The following is a 23351-nucleotide window of genomic DNA, read 5'->3' as shown; positions in this document are numbered from 1 at the left end:
TTGTGCATGTGTAGATTTCTCAAGCCCAGCTTTATATCCCTATATCCTTGTCTGTTAATTCTGCATAATGTAAATTTCTAGGGAGAGATTTCTTTTTTTTTTTTTTTTTTTTTAAAGATTTTATTTATTTATTTGTCAGAGAGAGAGAGCGAGAGCGAGCACAGGCAGACAGAGTGGCAGGCAGAGACAGAGAGAGAAGCAGGCTCAAGGAGCCCGATGTGGGACTCGGTCCCAGGATGCCGGGACCATGACCTGAGCCGAAGGCAGCCGCTCAACCAACTGAGCCACCCAGGCGTCCCATCTAGGGAGAGATTTCTTAGCAGAAGCCACTTTTTTCCTGCTCTTAAGTACACCACATCTTGTATCTGTAACAAGGAGATAGAAACTCTTCATTCATTCATTCCGCAAACTCTGAGTGCCCGTTTTGTTCCTAGACATGGTGCTCAGTATTGGCGTCCAGCTGCAAGTAAGAGGTGTGGCGATGCATCCGCGTGTGCTCAGCCTCTCTAGGAGACAGTGGGAGCTCGGTGGGAGGCGTCAGCAGAGATTGTTGGAGGACATGACACTCGAGTCAGTCTCGAATAATGGGTGGGGTACTGCAGTCCAACAGCGGGTGGGACAGCGGGCCCTGCAGGCTGAGGAAGCAGTGGGGGCATCTTGGCGCATAGGAGATCTATGAAGTCAGGCTGGGGGTATGTGTGAGAAAGAAAAGGCGAAGGATTGCGTTGTGGCTTGGACCACTCATGGAGCCTTGCGCCTGCCCTGCTAAGTAGCGTGGGCTTTATTCTGGAAGCTGGGGGGTACCACTCAAGGGCTTTAAATCAGGCATACCATGAGAGATGTGTACGGTGGAAAGATCCCGCTATGTGGAACTTAGGTCTGTAACTCTCCGTAATTATATTGTGCAAACTATGGCAGGTCATTCCACATCCCCATCACTGTTTATGGATGATTTTTTCTATTTCTGAGAGGAGAGAATTAATTGTAAAGATTTTTGAGCTCTTCTGATGAAGTTATTGACTTTGTCAGCCTCACCATTCTTGCTGTTGTGTAATTCTTTTTTGTTTGTTTGACTTTTAAGTTTTTATTTTAATTCCCATTTGGTTACTGTACAGTGTCATACTAGTTTCAGGTGTACGATACAGTGGATTCAGCACTTCATATGAAACCCAGTGCTCACAACACAAGCACTCCTCATCACCTGGTTCTTCCATCCCGTGGTGTAATTCCTTAATAGTTTTGTTTTATTTTCTTCCAGAGAAGAGGAGGTATCTTGCAGTGGGCCTCTCTCCCAAAAACAAGCAGAATTTTTTCTTTCTCAACAGGTATGTTAATTCTGTTATTTATCCCAAACTTTTATTTTTTTTAATTTTTTAAAAAAAAGTTTTTATTTATTTATGGGGGGCACAAGCAGGGGGAGGAGCAGGCAGAGGGAGAAGCAGGCTCCCCGCTGAGCAGGGGGCCTGACACGGACTCGATCCCAGGACCCTGGGATCATGACCTGAGCTGAAGGCAGATGCTTAACTAACTGAGCCACCCAGGTGCTTCTATCATAAACTTTTATTATTTATTTATTTATTTATTTATTTATTTATTTATTTTAAAGATTTTATTTACTTATTTGACAGACAGTGAGAGAGGGAACACAGGCAGGGGGAGTCGGAGAGGGAGAAGCAAGCTTTCTGCGGAGCAAGTCGCCTGATGTGGGGCTCGATCCCACAACTCTGGGATCATGACCTGAGCCAAAAGCAGATGCTTAACAACTGAGCCACCAATACACCCCATAACTTTTAATATTCTGTGGAGGGATGCCTGGGTGACTCTTGGTTAAGCATACAACTCTTGATTTTTGGCTTTGGTCATGATCTTCAGGTTGTGGGATCAAGCCCTACAGCAGGCTCCACACTCAGCAGGGAGTCTGCAGGAGAATCTCTCTCTCTCTCTCCCTCTCCCCTTACCTCTCCCCCTGCTCTCTCCCTCTCTCAAATAAATAAGTAAATAAAAATTTTAATAAGTAAAAACACGTCCTGTGGCATTATATGTCATCACATGTGCCTATCTTGTTAGTAGGTTTATTAGTGAATCTGCATTATTCCTTTGTCCTCTGTCCTCTTTTCTTCACTAACAATGCAGTGTGATTATGTGTTCTTTATGATTTTGTGTGTGATTTTCTCTCTCTCTCTTTTTTTTAAAGATTTTGTTTATTCATTTGGCAGGGGGAGAGAGAGAGATCACGAGTAGGCAGAGAGGCAGGCAGAGAGAGAAAGGGAAGCAGGCTCCCTGTTGAGCAGAGAGCCGGATGCAGGACTCAATCCCAGGACCATGAGATCATGACCTGAGCCGAAGGCAGAGGCTTAACCGACTGAGCCACCCAGGCGCCCCTCTTTTTCAGTCTTTTTAAAAACGATATCATTTTTTAAGTAATCTCTACATACAACATGAGGCTTGAACTTAAAACTCCAAGATCAAGAGTCGAATGTTCTACTGACTGAGCCAGTCAAGTGCCCCATGATTTTATTTTTCTTAAAGTTATAATATATGTTCATTTTATAATAGTGTGTGACTAACACAGCCCAAAAACCTGATTTGGAAGACTGACTTCTCTTTCCCTAACATTTTATTATGGACATTTTCAAACAGAAAGAAAAGTTGAAAAGCATTGCACAGTGAATACCCACATACCTGTCACCTAGATACCACAATTACTGTTTTATTCTCTTCTTATCATACACCTGCACATCGCTTTTCCTGCCACCATTTCATCTTTGATGCATTTCAGTTTGCAGACATCAGTACATTTTACCACAGACATTTCTTGCTGGTGCTTTTGAGTTGTACTTTTTCATTTGCTTGGGAACAGAAGCTGAATATTTTTCTCCCATGTTGTTTTCAAGTATAGGATTTTGATTTTTTTTTGTTCTACTTTGCTAATTTTCCTTAATTTTGTTAGTAATTTTTCTTTCTGCAGAAAGGTGTAATGTTTAGGTCTAGATGAAAAGTGAAAGGATCACCCTGCAGATGAATTTCAAACAGATTAGAAAAACCCATCTAGACAATTGGTTAAGTGTGGAAGTGAAAATATAGCTAGATCTTAACCTCATCCTCACACTTCAGTACTTTACAGATGGATTAAAGGGTAAATGTGAATATGTAAAGCTGTAATTAAACTGGGAGGAACGACATATTAACTTTTAAGTGGTCTCTAGGTGGGGAAAGACTTTCTAAACATAAAAGCAATGGAAGAAAACATGTGGGAGAAGATCATTTGATTTTTCAACATAAAAATTAAAGTCTGCATGTCAGAACACATTCTAACAAAACTAAAAGGCAAACAATAAAATGGGAAAAAGTATTTGCAATAAATATGATGGTCACAGGGTTAATACTTTCGCTTTAAAAATCATATTTTCAGGGGCACCTGGGTGGCTCAGTGGGTTAAGCCGCTGCCTTCGGCTCAGGTCATGGTCCCAGGGTCCTGGGATCGAGTCCCGCATCGGGCTCCCTGCTGAGCGGAGAGCCTGCTTCCCTCTCTCTCTCTCTGCCTGCCTCTCTGTCTACTTGTAATCTCTGTCTGTCAAATAAACAAATAAAATCTTTAAAAAAAAAATCATATTTTCAGAGACCAATGATGAGACAAACTTTATAATATTAATGAAAAGAGCAGGAAGTAAAGTGATACACCATGTTCTAATTTTGTTAAAAATGTGGTATAGGTGTAGGGTTGCCTGAGTGGCTCAGTGGGTAAAAGCCTCTGCCTTCAGCTCAGGTCGTGATCCCAGGGTCCTGGGATTGGGTACCGCATTAGGCTGTCTGCTCAGAGGGGAGCCTGCTTCACCCTCTCTCTCTCTGCCTGCCTTCTCTGCCTACTTGTGGTCTCTGTCTGTCAAATAAATAAATAAAATCTTTAAAATAATATATGGATATATGGTATAGTGTATAAATGTATGTATCACATATATATCCCACACACATAGAAAAAAGACTGAAATAAGAGACTGACATATTAATAGTGTTATTTCTGGGTGAAGGTGTCACAGATGATTTTTGTTTCCTCTGTATGCCTTTCCATGTTTCTGGAATCTTCTATAATATAACACATTCAAATGGAATTAAGAAATTATTATTTATAATAAATAAAATCTTTTAAAAAAAAGAAATTATTATTTATAAATATAAATTTGTCTAGGCAAAGTTGAAGTGTCTGTAACAAGGTTAAGTACTAATATTTAATTTAGAATTTGTTTTCTACATATTTTGTATAATCATTGCTGGCACCATCTACATGACACAGTTAACCAGGAGTAGGGCACCTGAGTGCTATGAGGCCCCTGGCAGTGCTGGATGGAGGTATATACTACCAGTCGTGAGGGTGGTCACGGGCTGGGTTGGGTCATACTGGTACTTTTCATGTAGTTTGAAAAGTACTGCAGGAAGGATTAGTGCAGGGGGCTTATGGGCACGTGTAGGGACTTACAGGACCTTACCTAGTCTAGGAAGTGATACAAGCAAGTGGCAGAAGTCTCAACTGGGGCCTGAAAAAGGAGCAGGAGTTTGTAGGGCATGCAAGGAGCATGCGACTGGGCAGAGGTAGTTGGAAGGCTTTGAGTTTTAGAAAGAAGAGACAGTGTTTTGTGTGGTCAAGAGGAGACAGTGGCTACGAAAAAGGATATAGGGCATGCTGGCTCGTATATATGTCCTTCCACTGAGCTGTCATTTTTAAATTTCAGGCTTCTTTGTTAAAGAATGATGAGACGAAAGCCCTCACTCCAGCATCTTTGCAGAAAGAACTGAACAACTTGCTGAAATTTAATCCTGATTTTGCTGAAGCGGTGAGTCTTTTGAGTTGGAAAGCCCCAGTGAGGCTACTCTATATTGAGGGGTTGAGGAGCCTGAAGACTGGCCTGTTGGCCTCATTTCTTCGAAGGAAATGTTGGCAAGTCAACAAGCCTAGGTCACAAAGCTTTTCCTCCCAAAACTCACCTCTGGGCCATTAGGAGTTTCTTTAGTCTATTACTGTTCTTGTTCATGCTTTGTCTCTCTGAGGCTCCGAATAATGGACAGATGATAGAGTAGATTGATTTATTTTTTTCAAGTTTGGGGGCTAAAAATTCTTTTCCTTTCTCTTTTATTAGTTTTTTTTTTCTCCCCCAAATAATTCCATTACTTACTGGATTTTTTACCCTGAACACTTTCTTTTCTTTCTTTTTTTTTTCAAACTTTCTTAGTAGAGTAGTACCTGGATTTGATGTCTTTATTCACATGCAGAAATATATCTGATTTGGATCTGCCTGTTGGAGGGAGTTTAAGTCAGTGAATCAAACAAAATGAACATAGTGTCAAAATAATTGTAAGATAATTAACTTAGTATACTAGTTAAAGACTCACTGTGTTATGACTTGGACATTTACAGAAATTAATTTTGTAATTTTTATGTGAACTCAGGAATTAAAATCTTTTTAATTTGAGCTCACAATATTTCTCAATGCCTGAGCTCAGTGAGTCCCCCAACCCCATCACCTAATATAAGCGGTGGCATAGTGGACGTATATTTACGATAAAACTCTGATGCGAGTCCTAATGGGGTGCCCATTTTTCATTTGGGGGCTCCCTAAGGAGGAAACAAACCACTGTATCTTGAACTTGTTTTATGCTGCCTGTGGGGCAAGGTTAGGCTAAGCCGTCTTGCTAGGAGGGCTGGGGGTACACCGGTGTTTGCAGCCAGTGGGACGCTCTGAATTAGCCTCACGCGGGAGGAAGCCGAACGTTTAAAATACGTGCATTGTTTCTTGTTTCAGCACTATCTCAGCTACTTAAACAACCTCCGGGTCCAAGACGTGTTCAGCTCCACACACAGCCTCCTTCATTATTTCGATCGCCTGATTCTCACTGGGGCCGAAAGCAAAAGTAACGGGGAGGAGGGCTACGGCCGGAGCCTGAGATACGCCGCACTGAACCTGGCCGCCCTGCACTGCCGATTCGGTCACTAGTGAGTCCGCAGGTTTTAGTCCCCGCAGACACCCAAGAGATTCTCAAACGTTAACTTCCAGAGAGGGAAGCACTTTCCCTGGACAGAAGGTGACAAAGATCTTCTGCTTAAGCAGTCTGCCCCCTAGTGTCACTGTTGAGCATTACTGTCTTCTGCACCGCCTCTTCCTTACTTCTAAGAACAGCCATTGAGTTAAAAGGAAATTAGGTCATTAGGCCAGAGATTCCCAAAAGGATTTTTCGGAGGTAATATTGAGGTACAAAAGCTATTTTCAGTTTTTCAAAAAGCCAAAAGGAAGTAATACTTTTACTGGCTAAAACTCTATACAGCTTGCTAAAAGCCACATGTTTGTGCTTTTGGATAGAATTCAGGCAGTTCAGTGGGGTGATGCTAGCTTACCCATTGCTAAGATATGCTTATGATTTTAATGAATAAAAATAATAAGATTTCCCAATTATTAATTAGTAAATAGAGTTATGTGGATAAAGACATGGAGGGTATTTTGGAAACAATGAAGTAATGTGAATAAGGTTGAAAAGGTAGTGAATTATTTATTAATTAAATTAAATAATAATTATTATTTTTAATAATATTAATATTATTTTAATATTATTAAATATTAAAATTAACATCAATATTAAATGTAATATTATTTTTAATAATATTTAACAATAATTATTTTAATATTAAATATTACAATTAATATTAATATTAAATTTAATGTTATTTTAATAATAATAATTGTTGGTTTTTAATTAATAATAATTAATAATTAAATTTAATTTAATAATTAATAATTAAATTAGATAATGATTTGATTTAATTATTAATTATTATTAATTAAAAGGGTTCTCCCCCGCCCCCACGGCTTTTTCTCCTTTGAGAGAAATGTGGTCTCTGCTACAGGCATTTTTGAATAGAGATTGTAGGGTGTGTTAATGGAAATAATAATGTCCAAAGTTCAAGAATTGAGACTTCTACGCATTGCTTTTTAGGTCAGAAATTCTATTTCTGATCGTCACATTTTCAAAGGGACATAGGCTGGAGCTGGTGTGGGGGGCAGTCTCCTTGTAGGCATTCCAAGACATTGTCATGGAAAACTGTTTGGGAAGGATATGAGAATGGTGAACCTAGAGAGAACATGATTTAGCCAAGCACGTGTTTGGCATGTTTATGTCATAAAAGGTCCTGTGAAGAAAACTTAGATGACCAAGGGTGCAATTCCTCGAGAATAAAAGCGGGGAATACAAGGGAAGGGCTGTGCTTTGCCCGTGGTAAGGAAGTTGGTCCCACATGGAACCTGTGAGGAAGGGTCGTCGAGGTGCTCAAGCCTAGACCAGATGTCAGAAAGGGAATTCAAGCATCAGATTGATAGTTGGACTCAGAAAGGTTCGAGTCTACTCTAAAGTACATGGTTTTATGAGAATCCATGTTATCTTTTGATCAACTTCTTTTTGTCTGCCCAACTATAACAGCCTCTTAATCGGAAACTTCTGCTTTTTTATGTTCACATAATAAACAGCAATATCATTTGTAGTATTTACTTTTAACTGATTTCTGTGTTCAAAACAGCTTCTGCTAGGGTTTGGAAATTTGTATTCAGCCTTCTAGATACAAATAGTCTGTTGGTGTACAGAATTTATATATTTACAATAGGAGAGACAACTAACTGCTTCAAGTTAATTGCTAATTAATGTACTACATTAGCTTCTTTGATTCTAGTCCTGGAGCTGTGGCCTGTGTAAAACTTTGTCACTTAGCTTTTAGGCTTGTGAAGATTTCTTGGAAGTCATTATAGCTGTTTACTGAGCATCTGCTATGTACTGGGTATTGTGTTAGAGTGTTAGGCGCTGAAGGTACAGGAGGCAAAAAAAAGGGAAAAACACTCTGTTGTCATGGAATTTATGGTGGGGAGGTAGATGATAAAAAAACACTAAACATAATACACAAAGGTGATAGATGAGAATAGGGTTGGGGAGTGCTGTTGTTTTAATAAGAGATACCCCTCCAAATATATGCACAGATCACTCCGTCCATGATAAGGTAGCAGGTCAGCCCTCCCTAGCCTCTACTAACTTCATATTTGAATAGAGATTTAAAGCAGTCTTAATCTATCTGGGAATCTACCATTTGGTAGATCTAACTATTCTTCCTCCCTGGGAAAAGTAATCCCTTAGTAATCCCTTTTTAGTTTTAGCATACTGTCTATACAGTCAAAAGACTTTCTTTCTTTTTTTTTTTTTTAAAGCTGAAGCTATATATATATATATATATTTTTTTTTTTTAAGAGTTTATTTATTTATTTGACAGGCAGAGATCGCAAGTAGGCAGAGAGACAGGCAGAGAGAGAGAGAGGGAAGCAGGCTCCCTGCCGAGCTGAGAGCCTGATGTGCGGGGCTCGATCTCAGGACCCTGGGACCATGACCTGAGCCGAAGGCAGAGGCCTTAACCCACTGAGCCACCCAGGTGCCCCTCTTTTTTTTTTTAACTTAACATTATTTATTTGATCTTCAGATATTGAGTAAAGTTAAATCAACTGATATTTATTGAGGGCCTGTGGGTGATGATATGCTTCATGTCCTCAAGTAGATTATGTCCTATTGCATCTCAACAATGAAAGGAATTTAAAAGAAATGTAAAATAGGTAAAGATGTATCTGACCTGTTTATTTATTTTTTTTAATTTTAAAAAGATTTTATTTATTTATTTGACAGAGAGACAGGGAGGGCACACAAGCAGGGGGAGTGGGAGAAGGAGAAGCAGGCCTCCCGCTGAGCTGGGTGCCCCATGTGGGGCTTGATCCCAGGACCCTGGGATCATGACTTGAGCCAAAGGTGGGAAGACAGAGTCTTAATGACTGAGCCACCCAGGTGCCCCTGTTTCTGACCTCTATTCAAATCAGTGGTTATTAAGGAACAATCCATTTCTCCCCAGTTAAAATGGGTTGTGTGAGGCTTATGCTAATTTTAAAGAAAATTCCTTATGTAAATTCTTCCAAAATAAGTAATACCCATAGAATTTCTGATTTGATTTTGAGATCTTCCATAGCCCTGCATTTATAGAACTTCTTTTCTGTGACTTGCCACTAGGAAACCCAAAATTTAAGAGCTCACTCTCTCTGGGCTTATAAGCTATCTCAAGAAATAAAATTAACACAGATTAAATAAATAGAAAGTGATACACAGTAGTATTTAATTAAGAACTGCAATGTGGGTTACAGATAGTATTTCTGTGGGTGTTTTCAGAGGTGAGAGCTCAGTGGGGCCAAGGATAGTTGGCTAAATTTCCACAGAATCTGAGATTAAGGGAGACATCTTAGATGGAGTGGAGCCATGTCAACAGAAAAAGAATCTCAGAAGTGAATATCCTCAAAATACTTTTTAAAACTGGTTTTGAAAAATTACCAAAGTAAGAAAGAAAAAATTCACATAATGGGGAAGGGAGTGCAGTGAAAAGTGAAATGTTGTATCCTATCCTGGCCCCTCCTCCTAGGGGTAGACAATTACAATACTCTTAGAGATCAAGAAAAGCCATTCCTCAGGGCACCTTCGTGGCTCAGTGGGTTAAGCCTCTGCCTTCGGCTCAGGTCACGATCTCAGGGGCCTGGGATCGAGCCCCGCATCGGGCTCTCTGCTCAGCAGGGAGCCTGCTTCCCTCTCTCTGCCTGTCTCTCTGCCTACTTGTGATCTATTTCTCTGTCAAATAAATAAATAAAATCTTTAAAAAAAAAAAAAAAGCCATTCCTGGGCACCTGGGTGGCTCAGTTGGTTGGGCAACTGCCTTCGGCTTAGGTCATGATCTCAGAGTCCTAGGATGGAGTCTCACATTGGACTCCCTGCTCGGCAGGGAGTCTGCTTCTTCTGACTTCTCCCCTCTCATGCTCTCTCTCTCTCTCAAATAAATAAATAAAATCTTTAAAAAAAAGGGCGGGGGGAAGAAAAGCCATTCCTTCTTGCCCTTTGTAGTAGAAATCTACCTTAGAAAGGACCTGTTCTGTGTCTCTACTATGAATGTTTCTTGCTGCTGGGGGAGGGAAGTGCCTCTGACAGAATAAGCGGAATAAGCTCTGCGTTACAACTTCCAACCCAGAGGCTTCTATTCAGATGAATTACTGTACAGATGCCTTGCTGTTACATTGCTTGGACATGTTTATGATTGTTAATGAGTTGTTAACGTTTGGTCTTTCTCTAGTCAGCAGGCAGAGCTCGCCCTGCAGGAGGCCATTAGGATTGCCCAGGAGTCCAACGATCATGTGTGTCTCCAGCATTGCTTGGTGAGCCGCCCCCTCCTGTCTCGGGAGTTCTGCCTGTGGATTGAGTTGGCCTTTGAATGGCGTCATTTGAATTGGGTTGTTTTGCAGTTGGAAGGCCCTTAAGCAGTGAAGGGAAACTAATTAGCAGAATTCAGAAAAGGCAACCTATCGTTATTATCTTTCTTAATCCATGATCTCTGTTTTGCTTTGGGAGGCATTTCTTATCTAAAATTTTAATCCAAAGCTACCACCTTAAACTTTGGTATTAACAAAAAGGTGTATGCGACACCTGGTAGCTGGAGGAGACATTGTCCTGTGAAAGCATGAACACCAAGCACAAGGAGAACATGGAATTAATTGAACATTCCCTGAGAATCTCGATTTCTCAATTAAAGGCCATGTGGGAGCTTCATGGTTTTTTTACGGAACACTTGCCACTATTGCTGTCAGAGGTGAAAATCAATGACGGTTTAGCTTAGTCTGAGTTTTAATGTGTTCAGTGGTTTTCATTTAGGTTCATACTTCGTGAAAGAGTAGTTTAGAGGTTTTATCTTGTCCCTTGTTAAATCGTTCTTATAGCCATGCTGATATTTCAATAGAATGTTAACCGTTATCATTGTTAGAATATACTTTGATGATTTCTCTTACCAGAGCTGGCTTTATGTGCTGGGGCAGAAGAGATCTGATAGCTATGTCCTGCTAGAACACTCTGTGAAGAAGGCAGTACATTTTGGGTTACCGGTAAGGCTCATCTTCCTGTGAGATTATTTAAATAAATGGTGTGGTTTCATACTTGGTAGTTTCATATGACCTTAACTGTTAGTCAAACCACTAAATTCTGTCTAATAGGTTTCTCACTGCTCCCTTTATCTTTTTTTTTTTTTTTTAATTTATTTATTTGACAGAGAGATCACAAGTAGGCAGAGAGGCAGGCAGAGGAAGAAGAGGAAGCAGGCTCCCCGTGAAGCAGAGAGCCCGATGTGGGGCTCAATCCCAGGACCCTGGGATCATGACCTGAGCTGAAGGCCTGAGCCACCCAGGCACCCCTGCTTTCTTTATCTTAACATCTATTCCATTGACCAATTCTATGAGATCCTTGTTTAGTTTATTGATCAACATTGACTTCCACATATTTACTTAGAAAAATTTCAAGAAAGGCTTTTTTTTTTTTTTTCTCAAAGATTTTATCTATTTATTTGACAAAGAGACAGTGAGAGAGGGAACACAAGCAGGGGGAGCGGGAGAGGGAGAATCAAGCTTCCCACCCAGCAGGGACCCTGATGTGGGGCTCGATCCCAAGACCCTGGGATCATGACCTAAGCCCAAGGGAGACATTTAATGAATGAGCCACCTGGGCGCCCCAGGAAAAGATTATTTTTAAACCAGGGATTGGCAGACTTCAAAGCCCATGGGCCAAATCTGGCTTGCTGCCTGCTTATATATGGCCCTCAAGCTATGAATGGGTTTTACATTTTTAAATAGTTGGGGGAAAAAGCCAACAAAGAAGAAAGTGTGACAGAGACCAAATGTGGCCTTCAAAACCTAAATTATTTACTACCTGGCCCTTTACAGAACCAGTTTGCTAATCTGGTTTTAAAAGTGAACAAAGCCAGGAACCAGTAAACCTCACAGGTACATTTGTCTTTTCTTAATTTAAGTGACAGAGAAGGACCTGCATTATAGTCCTTGGTGACAAATACTGAGGGGCAGTGAAAGGGGTCAGTTGTTACATATGTAGTAGTAATGACTGTCAGAGTATAGATTACTGTTGCTGTCAGAACTGTATTCTGTCTCAAAAACATCTTCTAGCTCATTGAACGCGGGGCTAGATCTTTGGATTGCTGTCTTCTTCTCAGCAGAAGACAGGGGCTAGATCTTTGGATTGCTATCCCATCTTCTAAGGGACCTGCAGTTGGCATTGATCTTGGCACCACCTACTCCTGCGTGGGTGTCTTCCAGCACGGGAAAGTGGAAATAATTGCCAATGATCAGGGAAACTGGACCACCCCAAGTTATGTCGCCTTCACGGACATTGAACGATTGATCGGTGATGCTGCGAAGAACCAAGTTGCAATGAACCCCACCAACACAGTTTTTGATGCCAAACGCCTGATTGGACAGAGATTTGATGATGCTGTTGTCCAGTCTAATATGAAGCATTGACCTTTCATGGTGGTGAATGATGCTGGCAGGCCCAAGGTCCAAGTAGAATACAAGGGAGAGACAAAAAGCTTTTATCCAGAAGAGGTGTCTTCTATGGTTTCGACGAAAATGAAGGAAATCGCAGAGGCTTATCTTGGGAAGACCGTTACCAATGCAGTTGTCACAGTACCTGCGTACTTCAATGATTCTCAGCGTCAGGCTACCAAAAATGCTGGAACTATTGCTGTTCTCAATGTACTTCAAATCATCAATGAGCCAACTGCTGCTGCTATTGCTTATGGCTTAGACAAAAAAGTTGGAGCTGAAAGGAATGTACTGATCTTTGACTTAGGAGGTGGCACTTTTGATGTGTCAATCCTTACTATTGAAGATGGGATCTTTGAGGTTAAGTCCACAGCTAGAGACACCCACTTAGGTGGAGAAGACTTTGACAACCGAATGGTCAACCATTTTATTGCAGAGTTCAAGCGCAAACATAAGAAAGATATCAGTGAAAACAAGAGGGCAGTTCGTTGTCTCTGTACTGCTTGTGAACGTGCTAAGCGTACACTTTCTTCCAGCACCCAGGCCAGTATTGAGATTGATTCTCTGTATGAAGGAATCGACTTCTATACCTCTATCACTTGTGCCCGGTTTGAAGAATTAAATGCTGACCTGTTCCGTGGCACCCTGGACCCTGTAGAGAAAGCTCTTCGGGATGCCAAGTTAGACAAGTCTCAGATCCATGATATTGTTCTGGTGGGTGGTTCTACCCGTATCCCCAAGATTCAGAAACTTCTCTAAGATTTCTTCAATGGAAAAGAACTGAATAAGAGCATCAACCCTCATGAAGCTCTTGCTTATGGTGCAGCTGTCCAGGCAGCCATCCTTTCTGGAGACAAATCTGAAAATGTTCAAGATTTGCTGCTGTTGGATGTCACTCCACTTTCTCTTGGCATTGAAACTGCTGGAGGAGTCATGACTGTTCTTATCAAGCGTAATACTACCATTCCTACCAAACAGACACAGACCTTCACTACCTACTCCGACAACCAACCTGGTGTGCTTATTCAGGTGTATGAAGGTGAGCGTGCCATGACCAAGGACAACAGTCTACTTGGAAAGTTTGAACTCACAGGCAAACCTCCTGCTCCTCGTGGTGTCCCTCAGATTGAGGTCACTTTCTTTTTTTTTTTTTTTTTTTTAAAATGATTTTATTTATTTATTTGAGGGAGAGAGAGAGCGAGCATGAGAGGAGAGAGATCAGCGGGAGAAGCAGACTCCCTGCTGAGCAGGGAGTCCGATGTGGGACTCGATCCCAGGACTCCAGGATCATGACCCGAGCCGAAGGCAGTCGCCCAACCAACCGAGCCACCCAGGCGCCCTTGAGGTCACTTTCGATATTGATGTTATGGTCTCCTCAATGTCTCTGCCATGGATAAGAGCACAGGAAAAGAGAACAAGATTACCATCACTAATGACAAGGCCTGCTTGAGCAAGGAAGATATTGAGCGCATAGTCCAGGAAGCTGAGAAGTACAAAGCTGAAGATGAGAAACAGCGGGACAAGGTGTCTTCCAAGAATTCACTTGAGTCTTACGCATTCAACATGAAAGCAACTGTTGAAGATGAAAAACTTCAGGGCAAGATAAATGATGAAGACAAACAGAAGATTCTTGACAAGTGCAATGAAATCATCAACTGGCTTGGTAAGAACCAGACTGCAGAGAAGGAAGAATTTGAACACCAGCAGAAAGAGTTGGAGAAAGTCTGCAACCCCATCATCACCAAGCTGTACCAGAGTGCAGGGGGCATGCCAGGAGGAATGCCTGGAGGCTTCCCTGGTGGTGGAGCTCCTCCCTCTGGTGGTGCCTCCTCTGGGCCCACCATTGAAGAGGTTGACTAAACCAATCCGAGAATAAATAGGTTGAGCATTGTTCCACATACAATATTCAAAGGACCCAAATTTGTAGCAAATTCCATGGCAGTTGTAATGTTGAGTTGCTATAGCAAAAAAAATGGGCATTCTTGATACTTGAATATGGAATATGTGCACAGGGAAAGGAAATAAACATTGCACTTTATAAGCACTGTATTGTTAAGTGGAAAATGCAATGTCTTAAATAAAACTGTATTTAAAATTGGCAAAAAAAAAAAAATCTTCTAAAAAACTGCATCATAGGCAGTGGGATTCCTTAAGCATTCTGTCTCATAAAGTTTGCAGCAAGATCCAGAAAACTGAAAGTACTATGTGTTATAACCTATTGTATTTGCTTTTTAAAAATGGAAGGGGTGGGGCGCCTGGGTGGCTCAGTGGATTAAGCCGCTGCCTTCAGCTCAGGTCATGATCTCAGGGTCCTGGGATCGAGTCCCGCATTGGGCTCTTTGCTCAGCAGGGAGCCTGCTTCTCTCTCTCTCTCTCTCTCTCTGCCTGTCTCTCTGTCTACTTGTGATCTCTCTCTGTCAAATAAAAATAAAATCTTTAAAAAAAAAAAAAAAAAAAAAATGGAAGGGGCGCCTGGTGGCTCAGTTTAGCATCTGACTCTTGATCTCGGCTCAGGTCTTGATCTCTCAGGGTTGTGAGTTCAAGCCCCATGTTGGGCTCCATGCTGGGTGAGGTGCCTACTTAAAAAAAAATTGAGGTACAGTTGACACGTTTTATATGCTTTTTAAATCTGTAAACTGTCCATTTGATTCATTTTTGAGAAAGGAAACTTACATGTACAGAATTGATTATAAGGACAAAAGTAAGTTGCCCCTTAAAATAAATGATAGACTTTTTAAGTACAATTTTTGTTTTGGATTTAAGCTGACTTTTTTTTAAATGATTTATTTATTTATTTTACTAGGGGGAGGGGCAGAGAGAGAGGGAGAGAGAATCTTCCAGCAGACTCCCTACTGAGTGTAGATCCTGATACAGGGCTCAGATCTCATGACCCTGAGATCACATCCTGAGCTGAAACCAAGAATCAGACACTTAACGGACTGAGTCACCCAGGTGCCCCTAAGCGGGCTCTTTTTTTTTTTTTTTTTTTTTTAAGATTTTGTCTGTGTGTTTGAGAGCATGAGAGTGAGTACACAAGCAGAGGGAGAGGGAAAAGCAGGCTCCCGCTGAGCAGGGATCTTGATTTGACTGTGATCTGCTTGCGCACTCCCTCACTCTCTCTCTCTCACCCAGGTGCCCCATGATTTTATTTTTAAGTAATCTCTACACCCATTGTAGGGCTCTAACTTTACAACCCCGGGATCAAGAGTCACATGTACCAGCTGAGCCAGCCAGGCGCCCCTGAAGTAGGAAGATTTTTAAAGGATGACTATTATGAGCATACTTACTTTTTCATTAACTTCTGATACAGTTTTCAAAGGTGAAAGCACAACTTTAAAGACTCAGCTTATGGGGCACCTGGGTTCCTCAGTTGGTTAAGCATCTGCCTTCGGCTCAGGTCATGATCCCAGGGTCCTGGGATCGAGCCCTGTGTGGGGCTCTCTGTTCAGCAAGGAGCCTGCTTCCTCCCTCTCTCACCGCCTGCTGCTCCCCCTGTTTGTGTTCTTTCCCTCTGTCAAATAAATAAAATCTTAAAAAAATTAAAAAGGGAGGGGCGCCTGGGTAGCTCAGTAGGTTAAGCCTCTGCCTTTGGCTCAGGTCATGATCCCAGGGTCCTGGGATCGAGCCCTGCATCGGGCTATCTGCTCAGCAGGTAGCCTGCTTCCTCCTCTCTCTCTGCCTGCTTCTCTGTCTACTTGTGATCTCTGTCTGGCAAATAAATAAATAAATAAAATCTTTGGGGGGAAAAAAACCGTTTATAATAAAAAAAAATTAAAAAGGGAAATAAAAAATATTCTACTCTGGGGGCGAGTGGATGGCTCAGTCCATTAAACGTCTGCTTTCGGGTGCCTGGGTGGCTCAGTGGGTTGAGCCGCTTCCTTCGGCTCAGGTCATGATCTCAGAGTCCTGGGATCGAGTCCCGCATCGGGCTCTCTGCTCAGCAGGGAGCCTGCTTCCTCCTCTCTCTCTCTCTGCCTGCCTCTCTGCCTACTTGTGATCTCTCTCTGTCAAATAAATAAATAAAATCTTTAAAAAAAAAAAAAAAAAAAAAAAAGTCTGCTTTCGGCTCACGTCATCATCCCCAGGTCCTGGGATCCAGCCCCAAGTGGGGCTCCTTGCTCAGCAGGGAGCCTGCTTCTCGCTCTCCCTCTGCCTACTGCTTCCTTTGCTTGTGCTCTCTCTCTCTGACAAATAAATAAATAAAATCTCAAAAAGCCCCACAACTCCTCCTCCATAATGTGTCCAACACTGTTTGACACATACTGTTTTGTTTTGTATTTATTTATTTATTTATTTATTTAAGACTTTATTTATTTATTTGAGAGGGCTCACTTGGATGAGCTGGGGGAGGGGCAGAGGGAGAGGGAGAAGCAGGCTCCTCACCGAGCAGAGCCCCACACGGGCTCCATCCTAGAACTCTTGAGATCATGACCTGAGCTGAAGACAGATGCTTAACACACGGAGCCACAGAGGTGCCCCAAATACTATTTTTTTTTTTTTTAAGATTTTTTTTATTTATTTGTCAGAGAGAGAGCGAGCGAGAGCAAGCACAGGCAGACAGAGTGGAAGGCAGAGTCAGAGGGAGAAGCAGGCTCCGTGCGGAGCAAGGAGCCCGATGTGGGACTCGATCCCAGGACGCTGGGATCATGACCTGAGCCAAAGGCAGCTGCTTAACCAACTGAGCCACCCAGGCGTCCCCCCAAATACTATTTTATTTTAATTCTTACAATAATTCTTTGATGATAGAGTTTCCGCCCATTTTACAGATGAAGAAGCTGAGGCTTGGTTAGGAAGCTAACCGGCCTTGACTCACAATGTAAGTGGCAGAGAGTGTGTTTAAGTCCAGGCCCATTTTATGTCAAAGCCCTGGTTCTTCTCAGCATACCGCCTGCCTCTATTCCAGCCCCAGGTTTTCAGGAATACATTTCATATGGGTTAGGGTCAGGATATAGCAATTTCTTTTTAAATAATGCTGTTAGTTTGCATGTGCTGAAATGTGAAATATGCCAGATTTCAAAAAAGTGAACAATTGTGTCATGTAGTTTATACCTTGAGGAGTCATGGGGTATGTCTCTTCCCTTAGTACCTCGCCTCCCTGGGAATACAGTCCCTAGTTCAGCAGAGGGCTTTTGCTGGGAAGACAGCAAACAAACTGATGGATGCCCTAAAGGACTCTGACCTCCTACACTGGAAACACAGCCTGTCAGAGCTCATCGATATCAGCATTGCACAGAAAACAGCCATCTGGAGACTCTATGGCCGCAGGTGGGTCTTCAAGCCAACTTTCAGGGCCATGGGGCAGGAATCCTTCCAGAGGTGAGCAGAAGCTAGCAAACTGATTCTCTGAAAGGCCAAACAGATAAGTCATTTTCCCCTTTGATGAAAGTTGTTCGTGCAGGGGATTAAAGAAAATTCTTATAGTTTTAAAACATTTTTGTACTTTGCACAGACTTTGTAAAGTTCTTTTTTTTTTTTTTTTTTTTAAAGATTTTATTTATTTACTCGACAGGCAGAGATCACAAGTGGGCAGAGAGGCAGGCAGAGAGAGAGGAGGAAGCAGGCTCCCCGCTGAGCAGAGAGCCCGATGCGGGACTCAATCCCAGAACCCTGGGACCATGACCTGAGCTGAAGGCAGAGGCTTTAACCCACTGAGCCACCCAGGCGCCCCATACTTTGTCAAGTTCTTTACTGTGCTCATTCTTATCTGCGCCTCCCAGCTGCCCTGTGAGGTGACTGGTGGGTGGGCTCCATTCCAGGGTGTGAAAACCAAGGTTCACACATCTGATCTGCCCAAGATCACAGACGTCAGTAGCAAATGGCAGAGCCAAGACTCACACTCAGGTCCTTTGACTCCAAGTGCTCTGCCCCTGTGATCTGAGACCGGACTCTCTCTTCCTGTCCCCGGCAGGCAGGGCCACAGTCACTCGGGTTTCGCTTCCCTGTTAGCCGAGGTATGTTTTCTGGAGCATCTCCGGCCTCAAGTTTAATTTTCCATTTGGCCTCCTTTAGCTTGGAACTACCTTTCTGAACTAGGTTTTTAATCCTGGAGCCTGTCCCTACCCCGCCTTCTACCTAGACAGTCTATTTCTAGGAACTCAATAATGAAAGGAAGTGCCTACTTGACCAGTCTTGTTTGTGTATACTCGAGATCATTTTTTGGCAGGATGCGCTCTGAGACAGCTGCAGACACTGGCCGCTGCGTACATTGCCAGAGCAGCTGGTGCCAGGATGGCATCAGGTCTGAATTTATCCGTGAAAACCGATTAACACACTTGTGACCACAGGGGAATTAGAGGCAGTCAGGGGGTCTGGAGCTTGGAACTCCCAGTTGTGCCATAACCACCCCGTGTTTCCTTTGGGGCTACACATGGAGGGTGCATTTCTGCTTTCCTGGTGCTGAGGGCGGGAGAGCCAGCAGTGGGAGGCCGCCACTCCCGCTAAGCCAGAGCCTGCAGACAGACTTCTGTCCTTCCCTTTCCACTCAACAGAGTTGTGGGGTGTGGCTGGGGGGCGCCTGGGTCTCTTGACTGAAGGGAGCTCCTGTCTGTCTCCCCACCCAGCACCATGGCCCTGCAGCAAGCCCAGATGTTGCTGAGCATGAACAGCCTGGAGTCTGTGAATGCGGGTGTGCAGCAGAACAACACGGAGTCATTTGCTGTCGCCCTCTGCCATCTTGCAGAGTTGCACGCAGAGCAGGTAGGTGGGTGGCTGGGCCTGCGCGCTCCGGGAGCGATGGAGGCTCCCCTCACCTCTCCCCTCTGCTCCTTGAGAAAAGCACTGGATGTGTCTGGGTCAGGCCTGGTTGGATGCAGGGGGCGCTAAAAGGGTGAGATCCCTTCGGTGGAAATGAATGGGGTGTGGAGTCTACACAGTTGTTGAACTTTGCATCTCTTTGCAAAGGAAATAAGATATCAGCTATCATCTCTTTGCAAAGGAAATAAGATATCAGCTATTTCCATGCACATGGAATATAAAAGAGTCTTTGAAATTTCAGGATTTGAGCTAGGTATGTTTATAGGAGATGGGAAGGCCATACCAGTTAATGTTAAGTGTACAGCACAAGTCTGATTGACTGCAAAAAGAGACAGTGGGAATTGGATGTAACCTTGACTTATAGCCCAAGTCATTTCACATGGTTCTCTTTTTAGGGGATTGATTAAAGGGTCTCTCATGCTGCTCTAGGCTTTCTCTCTCCTTTGCTCTAATGCTCTAAAATGTCTTCTTTCATGAAAGAGAAGCCTCTTACCCAAGCTTACCCTCTGTCTCACTAAACACTGCCTTGGCTATAAGTGCATTTCCTGATCATATATCTTTTCTCCACTTCTCTCTGCTCTCCCTTACTGTTAGATTATTGTTAGGTTGTATCATTTTTTTTTTAAAGATTTTATTTATTTATTTGCCAGAAAGTGAGAGAGAGAGCAGAAGCAGGGGGAGAGGCAGGCAGAGGGAGAGGGAGAAGCAGGATCTCTGATGAGCAGGGAGCCTAATGTGGGACTCAATCCCAGGACCCTGAGACCATGACCCGAGCCAAAGGCAGACATTCAACAGAACGAGCCACCCAGGCACCGGCAGTCAGTATTCCCTAATCTGCAGCCTAAAGGTTGTTGGATGGCGTCGACCCCTTCCAGAAGTCTCTAAAGACTTCCTTCCACTAAATGTATTTTAGCATTTGACAGTCCTTTAGGCATCTGTGGAGACAAAGGGGATGGATGGGGTCTGGCTGGGTCCCACACGCATCTTCATCAGCTGCCCTCTTCCTGCACCTGGGAGGCATTGCCCACGCTTCCTGACGTCAGAGCAGCAGCCAGCGGCAAACGGCCAGCTCTTTGCTTTCCCTGAGGAATCTGCACGTTCATCACTTTCTTGGTTTTTTTCCCCCTCTTAATGGAACCTCTGACATCTCCTCTTCTGCTTTCCTGTTACTGTGCTTAAGTGGAACATTTGGTAATGGATGAGTCAGTGAACCTTCAGTTAGTTATTTGGTGTGAGCCTTGTGTGACTTCTTTCTCCCCAACAACTTCATTGAGATAAAATTCACATGCGATACAATTCACCCAATTTAAATTTCCCCATACGTTTTTTTTTTTTTTTTAAGATTTTATTTATTTACCTGACAGACAGAGATCACAAGTAGGCAGAGAGGCAGGCAGAGAGAGAGGAGGAAGCAGGCTCCCTGCCGAGCAGAGAGCCCGACTCGGGACTCGATCCCAGGACCCTGAGATCATGACCTGAGCCGAAGGCAGCGGCTTAACCCACTGAGCCACCCAGGCGCCCCTCCCCATACGGTTTTTTAAAGTGAAATTCTCCCCACTGACCCCAGCCTTAAACCGGATAACTTCCTTTCAAGCTCAGTTTGAGTTATGTAGGGTAGAAATAATATTTTTTTTTCCTGCTGGACTGAAAAACTGCTTTACAAAAATCTCGGTCGTGGCTCAATGCTCAAGCCTTGAAACTTTCTCTGAGGCCAGTTATTAGAGTTCTGTGATGTTTCTTGGGAGATTTTTCCTGCTGTTTGGATTTGGATTAGTATTTCCGTCTTCATCTCCCTTCTATCCCTGGCTTATGTGAAGATGCTGCTGACGCCATCATTGCCTGGCTCCAGTGGCCGGGATATGTTGGGAACCCCTAAGAATTGTACTGCTGGGGCACCTGGGTGGCTCAGTGGGTTGAGCCTCTGCCTTCCGCTCGGGTCATGATCTCGGGGTTCTGGGATCGAGCCCCGCATCGGGCTCTCTGCTCTGTAGGGAGCCTGCTTCCCTCTATCTGCCTGCTGCTCTGCTTACTTGCGACCTCTGTCTGTCAAATAAATAAATAAAATCTTTAAAAAAAGAGAGAAGAAAAAGAATTGCACTGCTAGGAGATAGCCAGTGGCCTCTCTGTTTCAATTTAGTCCCTTAACCCCTTTCCTCAACCTGCCTCCGTAAGACCTTTCTAGTGCTAGAACATCAGCGAGTAGCTATACCACAAGGCTGTTGATTGTCACATTTTTAATTGTGCAGGTTAGATAGACCCCTGGAAAATTAAGCGTGACCCGTGGTGGAGAAGGCAGCTTTATCATGTATCTCCACTTGCTCCTTTATTTCCTTTGTGAGTGCTTCGGTTTGTGTTCTGAAATTGATCTCCAAATAAACTGGGTGCTGCATTTTGATGTGGCAGTGACTGGGGCATGAGCGAACCTACAAAGAAGTTTTAAGTTCTGAATTGCTGTTTCTGACCTTCCTCCTGAAACCCAGAGGGAGAACCAAGACAGCCAGCCCCCTTGTTCTTTTTGTGTAATTCTAGACCATCTGGTATCATTCCTCTCCCGGCCTCAGGAGGCGCAGGTCACAGTAGGAATGGGGGGATGCAGTGTGTATCTCTCTCCTTGGCCTATAAGGTTTGACACGACCCATCTCCATCCACATGCCCAACTCACCATGGCAGTCATGAAAATAATTGGCAAGATTGGTCATTTAAAAATCGTAAGAATAAAAAGATTATTGACCTTTTATTACAATTCATTGTAATTTCCACTTCACTTCAAATAAAAGTTCACTTGCAATCTAATTGAACTTCCATATAGATGGAAGACATTTCACCTAATCAAAGGACTGGGACACATTGAAAAGCTTTTGGAGTCAAGAAACATTCCAATGACATAAGGGTATAAAAAAAGGTATGAATGAACATGTATTCACTTAAAAAACTCAAATGAGGGGCACCTGGGTGGCTCAGTGGGTTAAGCCTCTGCCTTCGGCTCAGGTCATGATCTCAGGGTCCTGGGATCGAGCCCCGCATCGGGCTCTCTGCTCGGCGGTGAGCCTGCTTCCCTCTCTCTCTCCCTCTCTCGCTTTCTCTGCCTCTCTGCCTACTTGTGATCTTTGTCAAGAAAAATAAATAAAATCTTTAAAAAAAAAAAAAACTCAAATGACCCAAATACATGAAAGAATTTTCAATCTAGTCATTAAAGAAATTCAAATTAATACAATGAAATTCAATACAATACAATACAAATACAAATACAATACAAAGAAGTACAAATACAATAGAAAGTACAAAGAAGTACGAATAAAATACAAAGAAATTCAAATTAATACTAGTTTCACCTGTCATATAGGCAATCCTTAAGTTTGTGGTGGGAGAAAGGCATAGAGAGCTGGTGTGAAAGTTCTTAGCACATTTCTGGAGGGTAATTTAGTAATTTATATCAGAGGGCTTTGGAATGCCAGCATTTGACCAGCCAGTTTTACTTCAGAGGTCTTATCCTGAGGAAATGACTGGACAGGTGGACAGTGTAAAGCTATATGCACCGAGATATTCAATGTTGCATTCTTGAAATGGATGAAATTAGAAACAACCAAACTATCCCACACTAGGAGGTTATTTTTCTTATTTATTTTGAAGTTTTTTTCCTAGAGTGAACATGCATTACATGTGTAATTCAAAAAAAATTTTAATGAACAAATAAAATATGCTAGAACCTAAAAACAAGACCCCTCGATGTGTGGGAGTCTGTGGCTCGCACCTTCCTGGGTGCAGCATCATGAAAAGGTGAATCACAGTAACAGCCTGTGAATGGGGTAGCAGGTGCGGTTTCTACCCAGGTGTGCTCACCAGATCACGTGTTTCTGCTTAGGGCTGTTTCGCTGCGGCTTCGGAAGTGTTAAAGCACTTGAAGGAACGATTCCCGCCTAATAGTCAGCATGCCCAGGTAATCTGCCTTTCGCATGGCGTTGGATTTATTTCCGAAGGACTGTTTTTACTGTATTGTTGTCAAAGCAGAATATTTTAGGGTATCTACTCAGTTTCTTGTGTCTTGGTTCCTTTCTTGTGTCCTCTGTGCACTGAGGGGAACATAGGCACATACCAGAATCTCTAAGCTGTGTTCAAGAGGGCAGAGAAATAAACTCTGATAAAAGGTTTAAAGATTTATTTAGGGAACTTTTT

General features: G+C 42.9%; 1 protein-coding gene and 1 pseudogene across 3 annotated transcripts in view; both read left to right on the top strand.

The window, feature by feature from the left end:
• The window catches only part of ANAPC5 (anaphase promoting complex subunit 5), a 46212-nt gene that overhangs the window by 13149 nt on the left and 9712 nt on the right, over positions 1-23351 (top strand). For all 3 annotated transcript variants that reach the window (XM_059139446.1, XM_059139445.1, XM_059139447.1), the window contains 8 exons: positions 1259-1325; positions 4728-4829; positions 5796-5986; positions 10178-10259; positions 10890-10979; positions 17509-17690; positions 18986-19121; positions 23041-23115. In XM_059139446.1, coding sequence (XP_058995429.1) covers positions 1259-1325; positions 4728-4829; positions 5796-5986; positions 10178-10259; positions 10890-10979; positions 17509-17690; positions 18986-19121; positions 23041-23115 — 925 coding nt within the window. The remainder of the gene's footprint in view (positions 1-1258; positions 1326-4727; positions 4830-5795; positions 5987-10177; positions 10260-10889; positions 10980-17508; positions 17691-18985; positions 19122-23040; positions 23116-23351) is intronic.
• Positions 12112-14556, top strand: LOC131811193 (heat shock cognate 71 kDa protein-like; annotated as a pseudogene).

The sequence above is a fragment of the Mustela lutreola genome, chromosome 11, assembly GCF_030435805.1.
Source record: "Mustela lutreola isolate mMusLut2 chromosome 11, mMusLut2.pri, whole genome shotgun sequence".
In the NCBI taxonomy this organism is placed as follows: Eukaryota; Metazoa; Chordata; class Mammalia; order Carnivora; family Mustelidae; genus Mustela; species Mustela lutreola.
Note: the sequence above shows the minus strand (reverse complement) of the source record. Positions and strands in the feature narration are given on the sequence as shown.